At 38.3% G+C, this 18754-nt stretch overlaps 1 protein-coding gene and 1 pseudogene across 2 annotated transcripts in view; one reads left to right on the top strand and one right to left on the bottom strand.

Moving 5' to 3' along the window:
• The window catches only part of YWHAE (tyrosine 3-monooxygenase/tryptophan 5-monooxygenase activation protein epsilon), a 72631-nt gene extending 56164 nt beyond the window's left edge, over positions 1-16467 (top strand). The window contains exons 4-8 of the mRNA XM_080680660.1: positions 4530-4729; positions 6960-7066; positions 7735-7941; positions 9071-9207; positions 15536-16467. Of these exons, the coding sequence (XP_080536786.1) occupies positions 4530-4729; positions 6960-7066; positions 7735-7941; positions 9071-9207; positions 15536-15588 (704 nt within the window). The 3' untranslated portion in view covers positions 15589-16467. The remainder of the gene's footprint in view (positions 1-4529; positions 4730-6959; positions 7067-7734; positions 7942-9070; positions 9208-15535) is intronic.
• On the bottom strand, positions 407-818 carry LOC308254269 (histone H3.3A-like; annotated as a pseudogene). Its single transcript has one exon. The product of its transcript is annotated as a histone H3.3A-like (transcript).
• Positions 16468-18754: the final 2287 nt, after the last annotated feature.

The raw sequence follows: 18754 nt of genomic DNA, 5'->3' as shown, positions 1-18754 counted from the left end.
TTTGTACTTCTTAATCCCATACCCCTTTTATCCCCCAGTCCCCAAACCTCCACCCATCTGGCAACAGTCCTCTGTATCTATGAGTTTGTTTCACTTTTTTTTTTCCAGAAAAATTTAACAGGTTTATTTATATTGTTATAAAGTTGAATTGCTGAAACTTGTTCACTGAAACATTTGACTTGCATTAATGCTTTATGTCCCCGCATTTATTTTTAAAAAATTCACACAAATGAAAATGGGAAAAACTGCCAATACCTGATTTCTGTCCCCTATTTTCAACTTGCAGTCATATACTTAGGTACCTTTTGACCCCATGGGAAAAAAAAACCTAACGTTCAGAACTACCAATAACAGGAAGAAGAGAAATTTTTTAAAAGAATGAAATGTTTTCCATCATAGTGGATTCTTAAGCATGTTCTCCACGTATGTGGCGTGCTAGCTGGATGTCTTTTGGTGTAATTGTTACACGTTTGGCATGGATAGCACACAGGTTGGTGTCTTCAAAAAGGCCAACCAGACAGGCCTCACTTGCCTCCTGCAAAAAGCACCAATCGCTGCACTTTGGAAGCGCAGGTCTGTTTTGAAGTCCTGAGCAATTTCTCGCACCAGACGCTGGAAGGGAAGTTTGGGAATCAGAAGTTCAGTGGACTTAAGATAAAGTCTAATTTCACGAAGTGCCACAGTACTGGGCCTGTAACGATGAGGTTTCTTCACCCCTCTAGTGGAGGGCGCACTCCTTCGAGCGGCTTTGGTAGCCAGCTGCTTCCTTTGCCCCCGGTTGATTTGCGGGCAGTCTGCTTGGTGCGAGCAATGGTACAGAGACCTCTTTTTTTTTTTTTTTAAATATATTTTATTGATTTTTACAGACAGGAAGGGAGAGGGATAGAAAGTTAGAAACATCGATGAGAGAGAAACATCGATCAGCTGCCTCCTGCACACCCCCTACTGGGGATGTGCCCGCAACCAAGGTACATGCCCTTGACTGGAATCGAACCTGGGACCCTTCAGTCCGCAGGCCGACGCTCTATCCACTGAGCCAAACCAGCTAGAGCGAGACCTCTTTACTTATCCCCCTTTTCCTTCGGCTGGAGATCGGCGAACTGGAGGCGGTGCAGGCGTTGGAGAGTGACAGCGGCTGCGAACACAATTCTTTTTTAAGTGTTTTTATTTATTTTTAATTTTTTTTTTTTTTTTTTTTTTTTTTTTTTTTTTTTTTTTTTTTTTTTTTTTAGTTGTTGTTAATCCTCACCTAAGGATATTTCTTCCATTGATTTTCAGGGAGATTGGAGGAGAGAGGGAGTGACAGAGAGAAACATCGATGTGAAAGAAACACATCAATTGGTTGCCTCCAGCACATGCCCCCACTAGGGCCTGGGCCGGGGAGGAGCCTGCAACCCACGTACGTGTCCTTGACTGGAATCGAACCAGGGACCCTTTGGTCTGCAGGCTAACACTCTATCCACTGAGCCAAACCAGCTAGGGCACGAACACAATTCTTGTTTCACTTTTTTTTTAAAAAAAATATATTTTATTGCTTTTTTACAGAGAGGAAGGAAGAGGGATAGAGAGTCAGAAACATCGATGAGAGAGAAACATCGATCAGCTGCCTCTTGCACACCTCCTACTGGGGATGTGCCCGCAACCAAGTTATATGCCCTTGACCGGAATCGAACCTGGGACCCGTCAGTCCGCAGGCTGACGCTCTATCCACTGAGCCAAACCGGTTTTGGCTCTTGTTTCACTTTTAAGGCATGTTTGATTTGTTAGTTTTTTATGATGAACTATTAAGGATAGAAGTGAGCTTGAAATACACTCTTTTACTTCGCTGCCCCTAAATTTGCTCTTCCTTCCATGACTAGGGTTTAAAAAAATTGGATGTTTTAAATGAATGCTTTCAGGTTCTTCTCCCACAAATTTAGTAGTCTTATTACCATACTCGCAATATTCTTTTTTAATGCTTTAGAACTGCATTTAAAAATACTAGTTTATTGAGGTATAATGTATATATAACATATACCACTTACTGAAATATACAGTTTGGTAAGTTTTGATAAATGTATTAAGTTGTGTAAACACCACAGAACATTTAATTCTACCCTCCTCCCCACCAAATTTTCTCTCTTATTCCTTTGCACACAAGCCCCACACTTCACTCCCATACTCTGGTAAGCACTTAATTTGCTTTCTGTCTATAGTTGTGTATTTCCTGTAACTTGATTTAAGTTGAACCATACTGTCTTTTTTGGTCTGGCTTTTTAAAAGGTAGTATGATGATTTTGAAATTCATCCATGTTGCTTTTGAGTATCAGTAATTTATTCATTTTTTATTTTATTGTTTTGGTTAATCCTCACCTGAGGATATTTTTCCCATTGATTTTAGAGAGAGTAGAAGGGAGGGGGAGAGACAGAGAGAAAAGCATCGATGTAAGAGAGATACATCCATTGGTTGCCTCCCGCATGTGCCCTGACCTAGACCAGGAATCGAGCCTGCAGCCCTTCAGTCCTGAGGGCCAACGCTCTAACTACTCACTCTAACCACTGAGCAAACTGGATAGGGCAGTAGTTTATTCTTTTTTTTTTTTTAAATATATTTTATTGATTTTTACAGAGAGGAAGGGAGAGGGATAGAGAGAGTCAGAAACATCGATGAGAGAGTAACATCGATCAGCTGCCTCCTGCACACCCCCCACTGGGGATGTGCCCGCAACCAAGGTACATGCCCTTGACCGGAATCGAACCTGGGACCCTTCAGTCCGCAGGCTGACGCTCTATCCACTGAGCCAAACCGGTCAGGGCAGTAGTTTATTCTTTAAAAATGTTTTTATTGGCTTTTTTTTAGGGAGAGGAAGTCGGGGGGCGGGGCGAGAGAACCATGCTCAACCAACTGAGCTACACAGGCCAGAGCTATTCTTTTTTATTCTTGTGTAGTAGTCCATTGTATAGATGGGCATTTGGGTTGTTTTTATCACTTGGCTATTATGAATAAAGATACTGTGAACATTTGTGTAAAAGTCTTTGTGAAGATAAAATTTTATTTCTCTTGGGTAATACCTAGGAGTGGAATTGCTGAGTTCTTAACGATGGTTAACTGTAAATGAAAACTACTGAACTGTTTTCAAAGACCTTACCATCTTAATATTCCTAATTACTAATATTCCTGAATGGATAACTTTTTGAGACATATTTTTCTGGGATTACACCTAATTTAACATAGCATTAAGCATCGTTCCTTAAGGTATGCTTATGCTTAGAATGTTAATATATACTAGAGGTGCTTATTAAAATGTAGATCCTTGGGTCTCATCACCAACATTCTGAATCAGTAAAGTTGGAGAGCCACATGGTAATATGGCATTTAGGTGTGTGTTTTTTTTCCTAGTACTGTAGTTTTCATTAATATATTAAGTGTTGATTGAGCTGTTTCTGGTTCTTCCTTTGCACTCACCATGTTATTACCTATTTTTTCCTGTAGTACTACTTGGAATCTCCCAAGGCTTATCTGGGCCCCTTTATTTGCTCGCCATCTAGTGGTGATAAATAGGAACCAACAGCCGAAACCGGTTTGGCTCAGTGGATAGAGCGTCAGACTGAAGGGTCCTGGGTTCTATTCCGGTCGGGGGCATGTACCTTGGTTGCGGGCACATCTCCAGTGGGAGGTGTGCAGGAGGCAGCTGATCGATGTCTCTCTCTCATCGATGTTTCTAGCTCTCTATCCCTCTCCCTTCCTCTCTGTAAAAAATCAATAAAATATATTAAAAAAAAAAATAGGAACCAACAAAAGTTTTGCCCATGAATGAATTCATGAGGTGGACCGTGTCCTTAAAGAAGGAAGAATGGAGCATTCAATGATGGTTGCTTTATTAATGAGTTCCCCTTTGTCCTATGACTGTTATTTGGGAAATTTTGTATTTAGAAATAATTTATTTGTAAGAAAATACATTTTTTAAAAATATATTTTATTGATTTCAGAGAGGAAGGGAGAGGGGGAGAGAGATAGAAACATCAATGATGTGAGAGAATCACCCATCGGCTGCCTCCTGCACGCCCCACACTGGGGATCGAGCCCGCAACCCGGGCACGTGCCCTTGGCTGGAATCAAACCTGGGACCTTTCAGTCCACAGGCCGACGCTCTATCCATTGAGCCAAACCAGCTAGGGCAGAAAATACATTTTAGAGACTGTACATTTTTAATCTTTATCTTAAACTGCTAGCTTAGTTTTACTGGGAAATGAATAGGTATGCATTTCTAGTTACCTTATTTAATATGAGAGAGATTCTTCCAAACCATACTATACTAGGTACTGTTTGACATTGTTCTGACTCCATACAACAGATTCTCTTGCTCTAGGCTCTTAGTTATTTTACATGCTTTTAGTGTTTTACTCACATTTTGATGATTGCAAAAATTTTTTTTTTTTTGGTTAATTTTTATGTTTTGTTTTACATTAGTTTGATAGAAAAAAGACCTACTGTGAAGGGATGTATTAACAAAATTTTGTAAGGTCTGATTTTCACTTTTCTGTTATAGAAATGGTGGAATCAATGAAGAAAGTAGCAGGGATGGATGTGGAGTTGACAGTTGAAGAAAGAAACCTCCTATCTGTTGCATATAAAAATGTGATTGGAGCTAGAAGAGCTTCCTGGAGAATAATCAGCAGCATTGAACAGAAAGAAGAAAACAAGGGAGGAGAAGACAAACTAAAAATGATTCGGGAATATCGGCAAATGGTGAGATTGTTATATATAAGATATCTTTAAAGAAAGGTGCCCTAGGGCAGTGGTCAGCAAACTGCGGCTCGCAAGCCACATGTGGCTCTTTGGCCCCTTGAGTGTGGCTCTTCCACAAAATACCACGTGCGGTCGCGCACGTACAGTGCGATTGAAACTTTGTGGCCCATGTGCAGAAGTCGGTTTTCGGCTCTCAAAAGAAATTTCAATCGTTGTACTGTTGATATTTGGCTCTGTTGACTAATGAGTTTGCCGACCACTGCCCTAGGTGTTGAATATTTTATGAGACTGACACGCTGCCACTGCGCCAACAGGGCCACTTGTGTTGGGGATTTCAGATCACAGCCTAGTACATTTGTTGTACACATATATAATGTACATTTTATATTTTAGTGGATTTGCATCTTTTGCTTACCTGAATTAGGAATAATAGGCTATACAGTATTTTAGGGCAAAAGTGAAGAACTTTTTTCTTTGAAAGCTGCAGAGGGTGGTGTTCAATTTTGAGAACCACACAAGAAGATAATTAATTTAATCATTTTTATTGTGGTAACTGCAAGATACTTTATAGAGTGACTTGAAATTACCACCTAGTGGTATTTAACAGATACTTGTGTGCCTCTTCCGCACCACGTAATTTGCTGGGTACTATGGGTGCAAAGATGAGACTATCTTTATGGATTGTCAGTCTAGTTATTTTTTTAATAGAAAAATATCAGAGGGCATTAGACATTCCATGAGGTATTGTTTCATATATATGTGTATATACACTTATGTAATACTTTTTTACTGTGAGTTTTGGTAAAAAAAAGTTTAATAGCTTTTGATGTAGTGGTTTTCATCCAGAGGGTGATTTTGCTCCTCAGAGGACATTTATTTTTTATTCTTAAAATATATTTTTATTGATTTTTTTTTTTTTTTTTACAGAGAGGAAGGGAGAGGGATAGAGAGCTAGAAACATCGATCAGCTGCCTCCTGCACACCCCCTATTGGGGATGTGCCCGCAACCAAGGTACATACATGCCCTTGACTGGAATCGAACCTGGGACCCTTCAGTCCGCAGGCCGACACTCCATCCACCGAGCCAAACCAGCTAGGGCCTCAGAGGACATTTAGCAGTGTCTAGAGACATTTTTGGTTGTCACAATTTTGAGGGTGCTACTGGCATATATGGGTAGAGATAAGAATGCTGCTAATCATAAGTGCTGTACTTAGGACTATCTCCCACAACATATCTAGCCCAAGATGTCAGTAGTGCTACTGTTAAGAAACTGATCCTAGTGGGCCCAACTTGTGTGGCTCAGTGGTTGAATGTGGGCCTATGGACCAGGAGGTTTGATTTCCCTCCTGGGAATTAGCAGGGAGGCAGCCCATCAATGATTCTCATTATTGATGTTTCTCTCTCTTTCCCTCTCCCTTCCTATGACATCAATAAAGGGTATATTAAAAAAAAGAAAAGAAACTGATCCTACTGGAAGAGATAGGCATATTACACAGAGTACAGTGAGAGAAATTACAGAAGCAGACACAAAGTAGCATAGGAAGCGAGTTAAGAGGAGGAAAGGGGAATCCACTTTTATAGACTTTCCAGCTCTCCTGGGTACTGTTCTGATATATAATTGTGTAAGATACTGTATTTATTTCATCTTTAAATGATACCCTGTAAAGAGTAGGTAGTATTTCAATTTATAGATGGAAAAACTGAGGTTCTGAGTATAGTATCTCATTAGAAAATTTAATTAATAAAAATGTGCAGCACTTAGTAAGTAGTAGTCAGTGTTACTCTTCTGTATCTGAACTATGAGTTCATTTTTTTAAAAGCTCTTGCCTATGTGACTCAGGTTGGAGGTCACCCCGTACATCAAAAGATGGTGGGTTTGATTCCCAGTCAGGGCACATTCCTAGGTTGTGGGTTCGTTTCCCGCTCCACATGCATGCGGGAGGCAACTAATTTATGTTTATCTCTCCCTCTCCCCCTCCCTCTCTTCCTCTTCCTCTTCCTCTCTCCCTCACTTGTTCACCCGATCAGTCCCCCACTCCCTCTTAAAAAAATCAATAAAGTAAATAATTTTTAAAAAGCCCTTGACTAATAGCACATAGAAATAAGATAATCTCTGTAACCTGGAGATAACTTTCTCTGCTTTTTGGTTTAATATGTCTCTCTTCAAAACCAGACGTGATCATTTATAATTTCTTAAACTGAAACAATTTTTTGACTTTTTTCCCCCAGGTTGAGACTGAACTAAAGTTAATCTGTTGTGACATTCTGGATGTACTGGACAAACACCTCATTCCGGCAGCTAACACTGGCGAGTCCAAGGTTTTCTATTATAAAATGTAGGTTCTATACTAGAAGGGAAAATGTCAGATTAAATGTTGGCCCTCTTAGAATAATCACTTTTTCTATATAAGCTTTCAGTTTTTACATAAGAATAGTTCTTTAATGTTGAAAGGATAGTTACATGGGGAGGAGTGATTCTCAAAACTTAATTTTTGAAATCTCATTTGCAAATTCACTGCTAATGAAATATTAACATTACAGCACTTAAAGATGGTCAGGCTATTACTGTAAAAATGTACTAGGTTTTGCTTTATCTGCTTACATTTGTTTGCCTGTGTGAGGTTTTCCCACTAGTGACAGCAAAGCATTATGTAGCTCAATCTTAACATTTTTATATGAAAATTTTATTTCATGATTAACAAACTGTTGTGACATTCTTTGGAATAGTTTTTGTTATTTAATCTAGCCTATCAAGTGATACATTTTTTGATATATTTTTTGAGGTTTTTAGTTAATTTTTCTAGGATTTTGCTTATATTTGACAGGAAATCTCTAAGGAGGAAAATTAAATAGATGAGTTAGTCATTCCTGAAAGAGACTATTTAAAAATTACTGAAGTATACCAGTTAATTGTTTAATATATTTTTTACATAGAAATTTTAACAGTTATTTTTCATTTAAAAAGCATTTTTCTAATTCTGGTTTTTGTTTTGTTTTGTTTTAGGAAAGGGGACTACCACAGGTATCTGGCTGAATTTGCTACAGGAAATGACAGGAAGGAGGCTGCAGAGAACAGCCTAGTGGCTTACAAAGCTGCTAGTGATATTGCAATGACAGAACTTCCACCAACACATCCTATTCGCTTAGGTCTTGCTCTCAATTTCTCCGTATTCTACTATGAAATTCTTAATTCCCCTGACCGTGCCTGCAGGTGAGTTATGGAGGAGAACAAAAACGCTCACTATGAAAGGCAAGAAGGTTACAAAGGAGAATAGCTATTTGATTTTCTGTCTTGTGCCCTGTGGACTGACTTTGTAAGGCTGGCCATGTAATAAGCATTCTTTGGGCTCTCAGTGAAAATGCTTTGTTTGCTTTGTATGCTATAAAGCCACAGGTATCTCAATTCAAGACAAACCTACCTCATTTCATTAGGAGAGCAGTTAGAATAATTACGTTGACGGGGAAAATTTTTGTTGGTAGATTAAAAAGAATCTCTAACTTAAGAGAGTGGGAAAAAGGAAGGAGAGGAGTTATAATAATATATTTTTATATATTAGCTTTCAGTCTTGGTTAGGTATATTTTTAATATAGGCATGCTTATGCTCTCTATATATACTATTCTATTTTCTATTTTTTATTGATTTCAGAGAGGAAGGAGGGTGGGGGAGAGAAAAACATCAATGATGAAAGAGAATAATTGATTGGCTGCTTCCTTCATGCTCCCCACTGGGGACTGAGCCCACAACCCGGGCATGTGCCCTGATTGGGAATCGAACCTGGGACCCTTCAGTCTGCAGGCCGACAGTCTATCCACTGAGCAAAACCAGCTATGACTCCTTTTCCTCTTTTCTGTTTCGCCATTTATGTCTAACATCACTTGGTGTACATAGTACACAGCACTTAATAAATGTGGATTTTGTTTATTTTAAACTAATAGTAAATGAGTTTTATGATTACATTTCCATAGGTGGTTCTGTATTGCCCTTTTTGTTTGTTTGTTTTGGGAAACAAACAAGCAAACATTAACTTTCATTAACATTAAATTCTATGAAAGAGAATGCAATGGGTATTTAATTTTAAGGTGTTCCTTTAACATTTATGTAAAACACTGTGTAATATGAAAACACAAGAATGCTCGTGATCTTCCCACAATGTGTTAAGTAGAAAGTTAATTTTCATCACTTCCATGTGCTTTTCCTTTATTTCAATGCCTAAACCCAAGTACTCAGTGTCACTATTACATATTGTGAGATAATTGAAGAAAAGAGTGACATCTAACATCATTTCTAATTCTGTGTTTGAACTTTATTTTTGTAATACATTTATGTATATACTTGTAGGTTGGCAAAAGCAGCTTTTGATGATGCAATTGCAGAACTGGATACGCTGAGTGAAGAAAGCTATAAGGACTCTACACTTATCATGCAGTTGTTACGTGATAATCTGACACTATGGACTTCAGACATGCAGGGTGATGGTAAGGAAGCTGAAGTTAAATGTCTCTCTGTAGTTGGATCTTTTTAGTCTTAGAAATTCCTTGGTATTTTTTTAAAATATATTTTTATTGATTTCAGAGAGGAAGGGAGAGGGATAGAGAGAAACATCAGTGATGAGAGAGAATCATTTATCAGCTGCCTCCTGCATGCCCCCTACTGGGGACCAAGCCCTCAATCTGGGCATGTGCCCTTGGCTGGAATGGAATCTGGGACCCTTCACTCTGCAGGCTGACACTCTCTCCACTAAGCCAAACTGGCTAGGGCTCCTTGGTATTTCTTTTTTCTTTTTTTTTTTTTAAATATATTTTATTGATTTTTTACAGAGAGGAAGGGAGAGGGATAGAGAGTTAGAAACATCAATGAGAGAGAAACATTGATCAGCTGCCTCCTGCACACCCACCACTGGGGATATGCCCGCAACCAAGGTACATGCCCTTGACCGGAATCGAACCTGGGACCCCTCAGTCCGCAGGCTGACGCTCTATCCACTGAGCCAAACCAGTTAGGGCTCCTTGGTATTTCTTTACATCAAGTTATAATTTCCTCTAAACTATCCAAGTTTAATTACTACATTTTCATAAAAAGATATCAGAGTACATTCTTCCACTCTGGGCTATCCTATATAATAAAAGCCTAATATGCTGAGTGTCTGGTCGTCTGGTGACTGGTCGACTGTCCAACCAATTAAAATGTAATCTACAATAATAAAAGCATAATATGCTAATTAGACTGGACAGCCAAACGACCTTCCGGATGTCATTCTGGATATCCTTCTGGACAAAGCCGCTGCAATGGAGGCTGAGGCACAGGTGGTTAGGGGCAATCAGGCTGGCAGGAGAGTGGTTAGGGGTAATCAGGCAGGCAGGTGAGTGGTTAGGGGCGATCAGGCAGGCAGGCAGGCGAGTAGTTTAGGAGCCAGTGGTCCCGGATTGCGAGAGGGTGCAGGCCGGGCCGAGGGACACCCTCCCCCCCCGCCCCGCCCCATGCATGAATTTCGTGCACTGGGCCTCTAGTAAGATGATAAAGGAGAATCTTAATATTTGAAGATTTAAAAATTTTACCTCTAATTAATGTTTGCTAAACTTAGTTTACTTCTTCCCTCACACTGTGTTTTGAAAGATGGAGAGGAAGAATATTATATCTTACTCAGATTCAATTTTAGGGGTCTGGAGTTCATTGTATTTTTGAGTGTCATAATCACTGCTTTGAGTTGTGTCCTCAGATTAAACTAGATGGTATCAGTAGATATTTATTTATGAAGCATCTTCTGGAAATCTTTCATCCAAAAAAGAATTTTTCCCATCTGGATTCTGTACAGCAAATGCAATGTCCTGCCCTCAGGTCCTATTTAATAAGAGGTCTGGTGTTTGTTTTTATTTTTTTAAATATTTATTTATTTATTTAAACATATTTTTATTGATTTCAGAAAGAGGAAGGGAGAGGGAAAGAGAGATTGAAATATCAATGATGAGGGAGGATCATTGATCAGCTGCCTCCTGTATGCCCCCCACTGGGGATCAAGCTCGCAACCCCGACATGTGCCCTTGACTGGAATCGAACCCAGGACCCTCCAGTCCACAGGCCAATGCTCTATCCACTGAGCTAACCCAGCTAGGGCTGTTTTTATTTTTTTTTAGAGTTTTTAGTAGTAAACAATTACTAGAGTAATTTATAGAACTTAATCTTATGGTGAGGTGGAGGATTTACTGTTCTAAATGTAGTAAAAGCCCAGATTTCACTTTTTTATTTTTTATTTTAAAGGAGATTTTATTCTGCCTATTTCCAAAGAATCATTTTCATACACAGTAGGGGAGGACAAACTAGTGTGATTGACCATAGATAGTTTTACATTTGTTGGTGGTGATGTAGAATGGAAACAAAAGGTTTGCTGTCAGTTTTAGCTGCAGATTCTTTAAGGGTATGTTCCCCAAATTGAAGCATGTTTCATTGCTTGAGGCTAGCTGTAGTCTCTTGGATCAACATACTGTACTGTCTTTAAAAGTATTCTACTTTGTAAAGGTGTATCTGAAAATGGGTATCAAGGCATATAAATTGTCACTTTCCTTACTAGAAAGTCAGGTTTTAGTGCTAAAGTGAGAATTAGGTGATTCAGCTTCTAGAGCTCACTAACTCTATAAAGTATTTAGATATGTGACAAGGATTGGCTTGAGAAATGTAGCACATGTGACCTACTTGCACACTTTTCCAACAAAGCCAGATGTAGCCATCGGTTACTTTTCAACACAGCACTTCAGGCAACCACTACCATGAATCTGGGATTCAAGACCAATTTACCATCTTTGAACTTATGATTTGGTTAAGCCGTATTGACCTAATGAATAAACTATACACCTCTGACCCGGGGAACATTTATTTGAGGCTAAAAATAACAAAGATGACCTGGGTTGAAATGTTATTTATTTATTTATTTTAGACATTTGATGCCAACTCATAAGTTATTAAATTACAATGTTAGATAGAAATAAAGCTTATATTTTCTAGTGCTACTCTTGTTCATTATCACTGATAACCAAGAATTGATTGATAGTAGACTGTATGTCACTCCGTTTTTATACAGAACCAAAGATACTCTGCTTCTTTGTTACTGGGTGTCATCTTACAAAATGAATCATTTAAAAATAGGAGGCACACACGCACGCACGCATGTACGCACGAAGTGAGAGGGATAGAGAGATACAGAAACATCAATGAGAGAGGCACATCATTGATTGGCTGCTTCCTGCACATCCCCTACTGGGGATTGAGCCCTCAACCTGGGCATGTGTGACTCTTGGTTCCTAGGCTGATGCTCAACCTCTGAGCCACACCAGCCGGGCTAAAATAGGATATTTTCTTTAAACTACTTACGTTTTCATAGTTGGGAAGGTTTTTATTAACATAAGATTAATCTAATAGAATATTTTCTTTAAACTATGTTTTCATAGTTGGGAAGGTTTTTAGGATAAGATTAATCTTTTTAAAAATTATATTTTTATTGATTTTCGAGAGGAAGGGAGAGGGAGAGATAGAAACATTAATGATGAAAGAGAATTATGGATCAGCTGCCTCCTGCACGTCCCCTACTGGGGATCGAGCCCACAACCCGGGCATGTGCCCTTAGCTGGAGTTGAACCTGGGACCCTTTAGTCCACAGGCCGATGCTCTATCCACTGAGCAAAACTAGCTAGGGTGGCATAAGATTAATCTTAAAAGTTTTTTTTTAAATCTAGTGAAATCTAGTTGCCTCAAATCCTTTTTATTTTGTAAATTGAATGGTTCGTTAAATTTGTTTGAAACCAATTTTCGCTTTATTATAAAATACTTGGAATTATGAAACATGCTAGTTAAACACTGGAAAATTCAAGTAGTATCTTGACCTTTTATTAAAATTAACAAACTATGTGAAGTTATAAATTGTTGTGGGTACTAGGAAATGGTTTGCTAGTTTTTTGTTTTTAATATATTTTATTGATGTTTTTACAGAGAGGAAGGGAGAGGGATAGAGAGTTAGAAACATCAATGAGAGTCGAAACCGGTTTGGCTCAGTGGATAGAGCGTCAGCCTGCGGACTGAAGGGTCCCGGGTTCGATTCCGGTCGGGGGCATGTACCTTGGTTGCAGGCACATCTCCAGTGGGAGGTGTGCAGGAGGCAGCTGATCGATGTCTCTCTCTCATCGATGTTTCTAGCTCTCTATCCCTCTCCCTTCCTCTCTGTAAAAAATCAATAAAATATATTAAAAAAAAAAAAAAAAAAAAAAAGAAACATCAATGAGAGAGAAACATCAATCAGCTACCTCCTGCACACCCCCTACTGGGGATGTGCCCGCAACCAAGGTACATGCCCTTGACTGGAATCGAACCTGGGACCCTTCAGTCCGCAGGCTGACACTCTATCCACTGAGCCAAACCGGTTAGGGCTTGTTTGCTAGTTTTGCTAAAAGGTATAGCATTACATACGATTTATTAAATTGGTTTTATGACTTAGAATCAATGCCGAAGATAGAAGAATTGTGGTCATAGAATTGGTAGTTTTCCAGGATGTTACTTGAATTTAGTTTAAGGATTATATAGATGGTTTTCTCCTTTTTACTTTACTAACGAGGAAATATTGTGCCAAACATTTGAATTGAGGGTTTCTAAAGGAAAAATATGTGGTTCACAAGCTTTAATTTTTATACGCTTTTATGTTTTATGATTGCAGAATATGTCTGTCTGAATGTGTTGCAACATAATTCTTTAAAGGGATCACAACTTTTTCCTCATGAGGCCATTTCAGTCCTTTTTTTCTTAATCTGTGATCAGAGAGGACTGTTTTATATGCAAACCCACAGGAAGGAAATGTGTGTTTTCTCTGCCCCCCTCCCCCCGCCCCATTCCTCCTCCAAAATCTAGTAACAATGGGCAAAGAAATACATACAAGGAAAACTTTTCTTCTGTATACCTTTTAAAAGGATATTTCATCCTCTTTAAAGGTAAAAGAAAAGGAGCAGTATTTCTTAGACGGAAGTTTATATAAAGTAAAAAGACCAAAATCTGACTCTCCCTAAAAATCATTGATGTTTTTCCTTTGTCCTGCTCTTGGTTTATTTTTCTTGTAATGTTGCTTTCATGTGATTGTTCTCCCTCCCTTTCTCCTTGCAATATAGATTCCTAAAGGAAAATCCAACTCTTCCTTTCCTAAAAACTACTTTGTAAGTCATTATCATGGCACAGTGAATTCTGCTTTTAAGTTTTGGTTCTTCACTAATCATGCTTGCATATCATCATCCTGTTGCTTACAAAACTGCCTGTTTTACATTCCAGGATGCAAAACCTTCTAAGATATTTATGATCTGCTACTCCCTATCACCTTTGGTTGGGTGTGATTTATCTGACAGTATTTTTGTGCCAAAGTTACTTGGAACTTTTGGCAAATCTAATGTTTGCTTATGAGTGAATTAGAGTGTGCTCTATTGTTGTATGTTAACCATATTTTGGCGCAGTATATTGCTGTTTAAAAAATGTGAGTGAATGTTCCTATCATTTCATAAGTTTGAATACATTATTGTTCTTGGGGGAAAAATACCTGGGTGGTCCATCATTTCTTTCCTCAGTAAATGGATATTTTTGTCTTTTCTTTTGCATGTCTTTTTCTGTATATAAGTAAAAAATCTTTATGTATCTCAAGTACTTTTTAGAGTCACATATCTATGTTAAAGATTTTTATCACAAAGGAAAATTTAAATGACAAACTAATCTTTAATTAATCCTTATTGCTCGTTTATCATATCAATGTCTTTAAGACTGTTTTAAAAAATTCCTAAGGGTAAATGCTTTATGTCTGTAGGCAATCAGAGTTAGTGTCATTGTCCATCCTAATTCATTTAACAAGCAGTATGAATGGATGGTCTGAACTGTCATATTATGATTGTTGGATCAATTCATTGATTTTTCAATTATTTTGATTCAGATTAGTAATATGTAAGAATTATAAATGATTTGTTAAAGCACAAAATAATGTAACTTTTACCTGTTTTATTTTTTAGCTAAAGTGTGCATGCTTCTTTATTATGGCTGACTTGTTTAATGCTTATTATAGATAGATGAATAGGCTGGCTTTCTATTGCATGTCATAGTGCAGTTGAAACTCTTCAGGCTAATTGTCATGTTCAAGGGGGAAAGAAAAATGGCATGAGAGAACTGGTCCAAATACCCTTCTTTAATCTCAGTGGTTTGGTTTGAGTGCTATTTCACTCTGAAGTGAGAAATCTGGTTATGGTTTGGTATATGATTGGCCAAGATACAAAATAGAAAACATTTACAAAAGCAGAACCCTCTCTCTCAAACTGTAGAAGGCCTTTGGAGCATTTTACTGCTCGGTTTTCTTTTTTGAAGCATTTCTGATATGAAGCTTGTGGGTAAATTAGATTTTTGCAAAAAATTGTAAAATACTCCTGATTCATGATGAAGTGAGGTTATTGAGAAAAGGGTATTTTGACACAATATACATGAAAGCTTGAAAATCATTTTAATAATATGGTACCATGGCTGTCTACAAGAGCTTATTGAGGGTAAAAACATTGATTTTTACTGTGTGTCAGTTATTTTTTTGTTCCTAACTATTGACCATTTAAGATTTTGATCCAGCAGCACCTCTTGGCTTAGGCATCTCAGGTATCAAGGATGGTAGAAGTTCTTTGCTTGTCTGTGTGTTTAATACCAATTGTAGCAAATGTAAGGGGTCTCTTTATGTTTGGAATGATACCTTTGTTTGTGACCTTGACAGCCTAATTTAGTCAGTATGAAATAAGTAACTGTTATTCTTTGCAGGTGAAGAGCAGAATAAAGAAGCGCTGCAGGATGTGGAAGATGAAAATCAGTGAGACATAAAAGCCAACAAGAGAAACCATCTCTGACCACCCCACTCCTTCCCATCCCACCCCCTCTTGGAAATTCCCCCATTGTCACTGAGAACCACCAAATCTGACTTTTACATTTGGTCTCAGAATTTAGGTTCCTGCCCTGTTGGTTTTTTTTAAAAAACAGTTTTCAAAAGTTCTTAAAGGCAAGAGTGAATTTCTGTGGATTTTACTGGTCCCAGCTTTTAGGTTCTTTAAGACACTAACAGGACTGCATAGAGGCTTTTTCAGCATTACTGTATTGTCTCCTGCCAGATGTGGCAAGGTCACCATTAGAAATGGAAATTACATTTGAAAGCCATTAGACTTCTAGGTGAAGCAAGCATCTAAGAGAGAGGTTAATCACACTATAGTGGCATATGTGGTATCATTTTTCCTTTTTCTAATTGTTTAAATTGAATTTTATACCAATGTTTAAGATTAATTGGGTGTTAGCTTGAGGTGGTTAAAGGTTGTTTGGGGAGTTTGTTGTAATGGTTTTGCTGTAAAAAGTATTCAAACTCTGCTGAAAAGCATGGTGCTGGTAACAGTTCAACAATCCGTGGCTGCTCATTCTTGCCTACTTTTACTCTCCCTCTGAAGCAGGTTAGCGTTGAAGGTGGTATGGAAAAGCCTGCATGCGTGTTCAATTCTTTGTTTCTTCTCCTTCCCTCTCCCTGGCCTCCCCCTCCTTCGCTCGCTCAACCTCTTTTGTTCAGTATGTGTAACTTGAAGCTAATTTGTACTACTGGATATCTGACTGGAGCCACAGATACAGAATCTGTATTGTTCTTACTGAAACACAGCATGGAATTAACATTAAACTTAAATAAAACAAACCTAAATTAAAAATGCCAAATATTATTGCGCCTCCATCTTTTATCTTTTTAAAATAAAATCTCTAGCCTAAACACAATGATATTACTTGCCTGAAGGTGAAAAGTTCTCTTTTTCTTTCATAAATCACTTGTCTGTTTCTAAAAAAATGATGTATATTTTTTGGGAAGAAAAAGACCTGTAACCTGGCTGTGAAGAACATTTAAGTAGTCCAAATTAATTCATTACCTATCCTGTCTTTAAGGATGTGGCAGTCTTGGTATTGAGAGAAACCTGCCACCCAAGGAAAACATTGAGGTAGTTAAGAGCGATTACTGGTACAGGTCTTTAGAAAGACCCATGGAACAGATGGGAAGATTGCAGAAAGGGGACACTGTCCTATAGCTGGTTAGGAAAGGTGGAGTTTTTCAGCTCTAGTTTTAGTCACCTTTGAGGATCAATTGATTTCTAGAGAAACTCGAGTTACCATTTGTAACTTGAAGGCAGTTAATTTGTGTTTTAAATACTCTTAGTGTTTTGATCTGTAAAAAGTTTTATTTATTTAAAGTTTTTTTTACTGATTTCAGAGTGGCAGAGAGAATCATTAGTAATGAGTCATTGATCGGCTGTCTCCTGCACCCCCCTCTACTGGGGATTGAGCTTGCAACCCTGGGCTGGGCATGTGCCCTTGACCAGAATGAAACCTGGGCCACTTCAGTCTGCAGGCCGACGCTTTGTCCACTGAGCCAAACCAGCTAGGGATATTTATTGATTTTAGAGAGAAACATCGATTGATTGACTGCTTCCTGCACATGCCCCAACTGTGGTTCGAACCTGCAACCTGGGTATGTGCCTTGACAGAATTGAACCCACCACTTTGTTTTGTTTGTTGTACAGGCGACGCTCCAACCAAATGAGCCACACCAACCAGGGTTGATTTGAAAAAAATTTTAGACACATGTTTTCTAAAATGTTAGTTAGTGCCAGTAATTGGTTGATACCTATGCTTGAGTTCTGGGATGGCTGGCCAGAAAAGCAAATCTCCAATGTTATATTTTGCTTTTAGGAAGATGAGAATGAACTTAGGTCATTCTAAGGGGAAGTTCTGGAGTAACTTCTAACTTGGCTCCTGCCCCAGAAAAATGCCACGTAAGAGTTTATAAATCCGCTGCTATGCTGTTGATCCTAGGACAAATAAATTGAGAAGAGAGAACGCTGAAAAACTGACATAAAGATCTTTGTTTTGAAGGTTGTTACAAGTTATAGTTCACAGAGATTCCTGGTAAAATTCTGAGATGGACGATTAAAGGAATTGTGATCTTTTACAGGTGGTGATTCTGAATGCAACCTGGATGAGCCAAATTCAACCCTATCTTGTTTTATATCTAAGAGTTACTAGGCTTATATTGATATTGACAATAATTAGCTAACATTGATTATTAACTATAGAGTGGGTACGGTGCTACATTAAGTTGTATTTGCAGTGTAGCACATAGGTGGTAATACTTAGGTGAGCTGTCACTTGCATCTTGCAAGTAGGAAAACTGAAATGGGGAAAAGTTGAACTTGCCCAAAGCCACAGAGCTGGTAGTAATCAAGCAGGATTCACAGGTAGGTTCTTATGACTAAAGAGCCCATGCTCTTAATCGTTAAGCCATTCTACCTTTTTCTGTATTAAAACAGTGTTTTATTGAAACTATTTTCTCTATCCTAAAGTGATCATTTAAGATAGGTATATTTTAACATTTCTGAGGTAAGCATATATGTTTTACAATTGAGATATCCCTTCAAAAGATTTACAATTGAGATATTCCTTCAAAAGCTATAATCTTTAATCATTAGAATTACAATAGAATGTAAACTATAAAGGGTTCTGAGGTGGCTACTGTCTAAAAAAGGAAGAGTCAGGAAGGCTTACTACCTAGATTAATTTTTTGGCAATTTGTTTTTTATCTGTAGCTTTTTTTTTTTTTTAAATATATTTTATTGATATTTTACAGAGAGGAAGGGAGAGGGATAGAGAGTTAGAAACATCGATGAGAGAGAAACATCGATCAGCTGCCTCCTGCACACCTCCTACTGGAGATGTGCCCGCAACCAAGGTACATGCCCTTGACCGGAATCGAACCCGGGACCCTTCAGTCCGCAGGCTGACGCTCCATCCACTGAGCCAAACCAGTCAGGGCAAAGTTCCTTGCATTTTAGACTTTTGTATCTTAATTGAAATGACGAATGTGTACTTGTACAATCTGAACAGTACGAATTATGTCCAGGGGCTTCTCCTGTCTAAAGCTATCATTTGCCATTTTTCCAGTTATATCTAAACTTCTGGTAC

The sequence above is a fragment of the Plecotus auritus genome, assembly GCF_963455305.1.
Source record: "Plecotus auritus genome assembly, chromosome: 7".
NCBI classification, from domain to species: domain Eukaryota; kingdom Metazoa; phylum Chordata; class Mammalia; order Chiroptera; family Vespertilionidae; genus Plecotus; species Plecotus auritus.
This window is presented reverse-complemented; position numbering and strand designations above follow the sequence as displayed.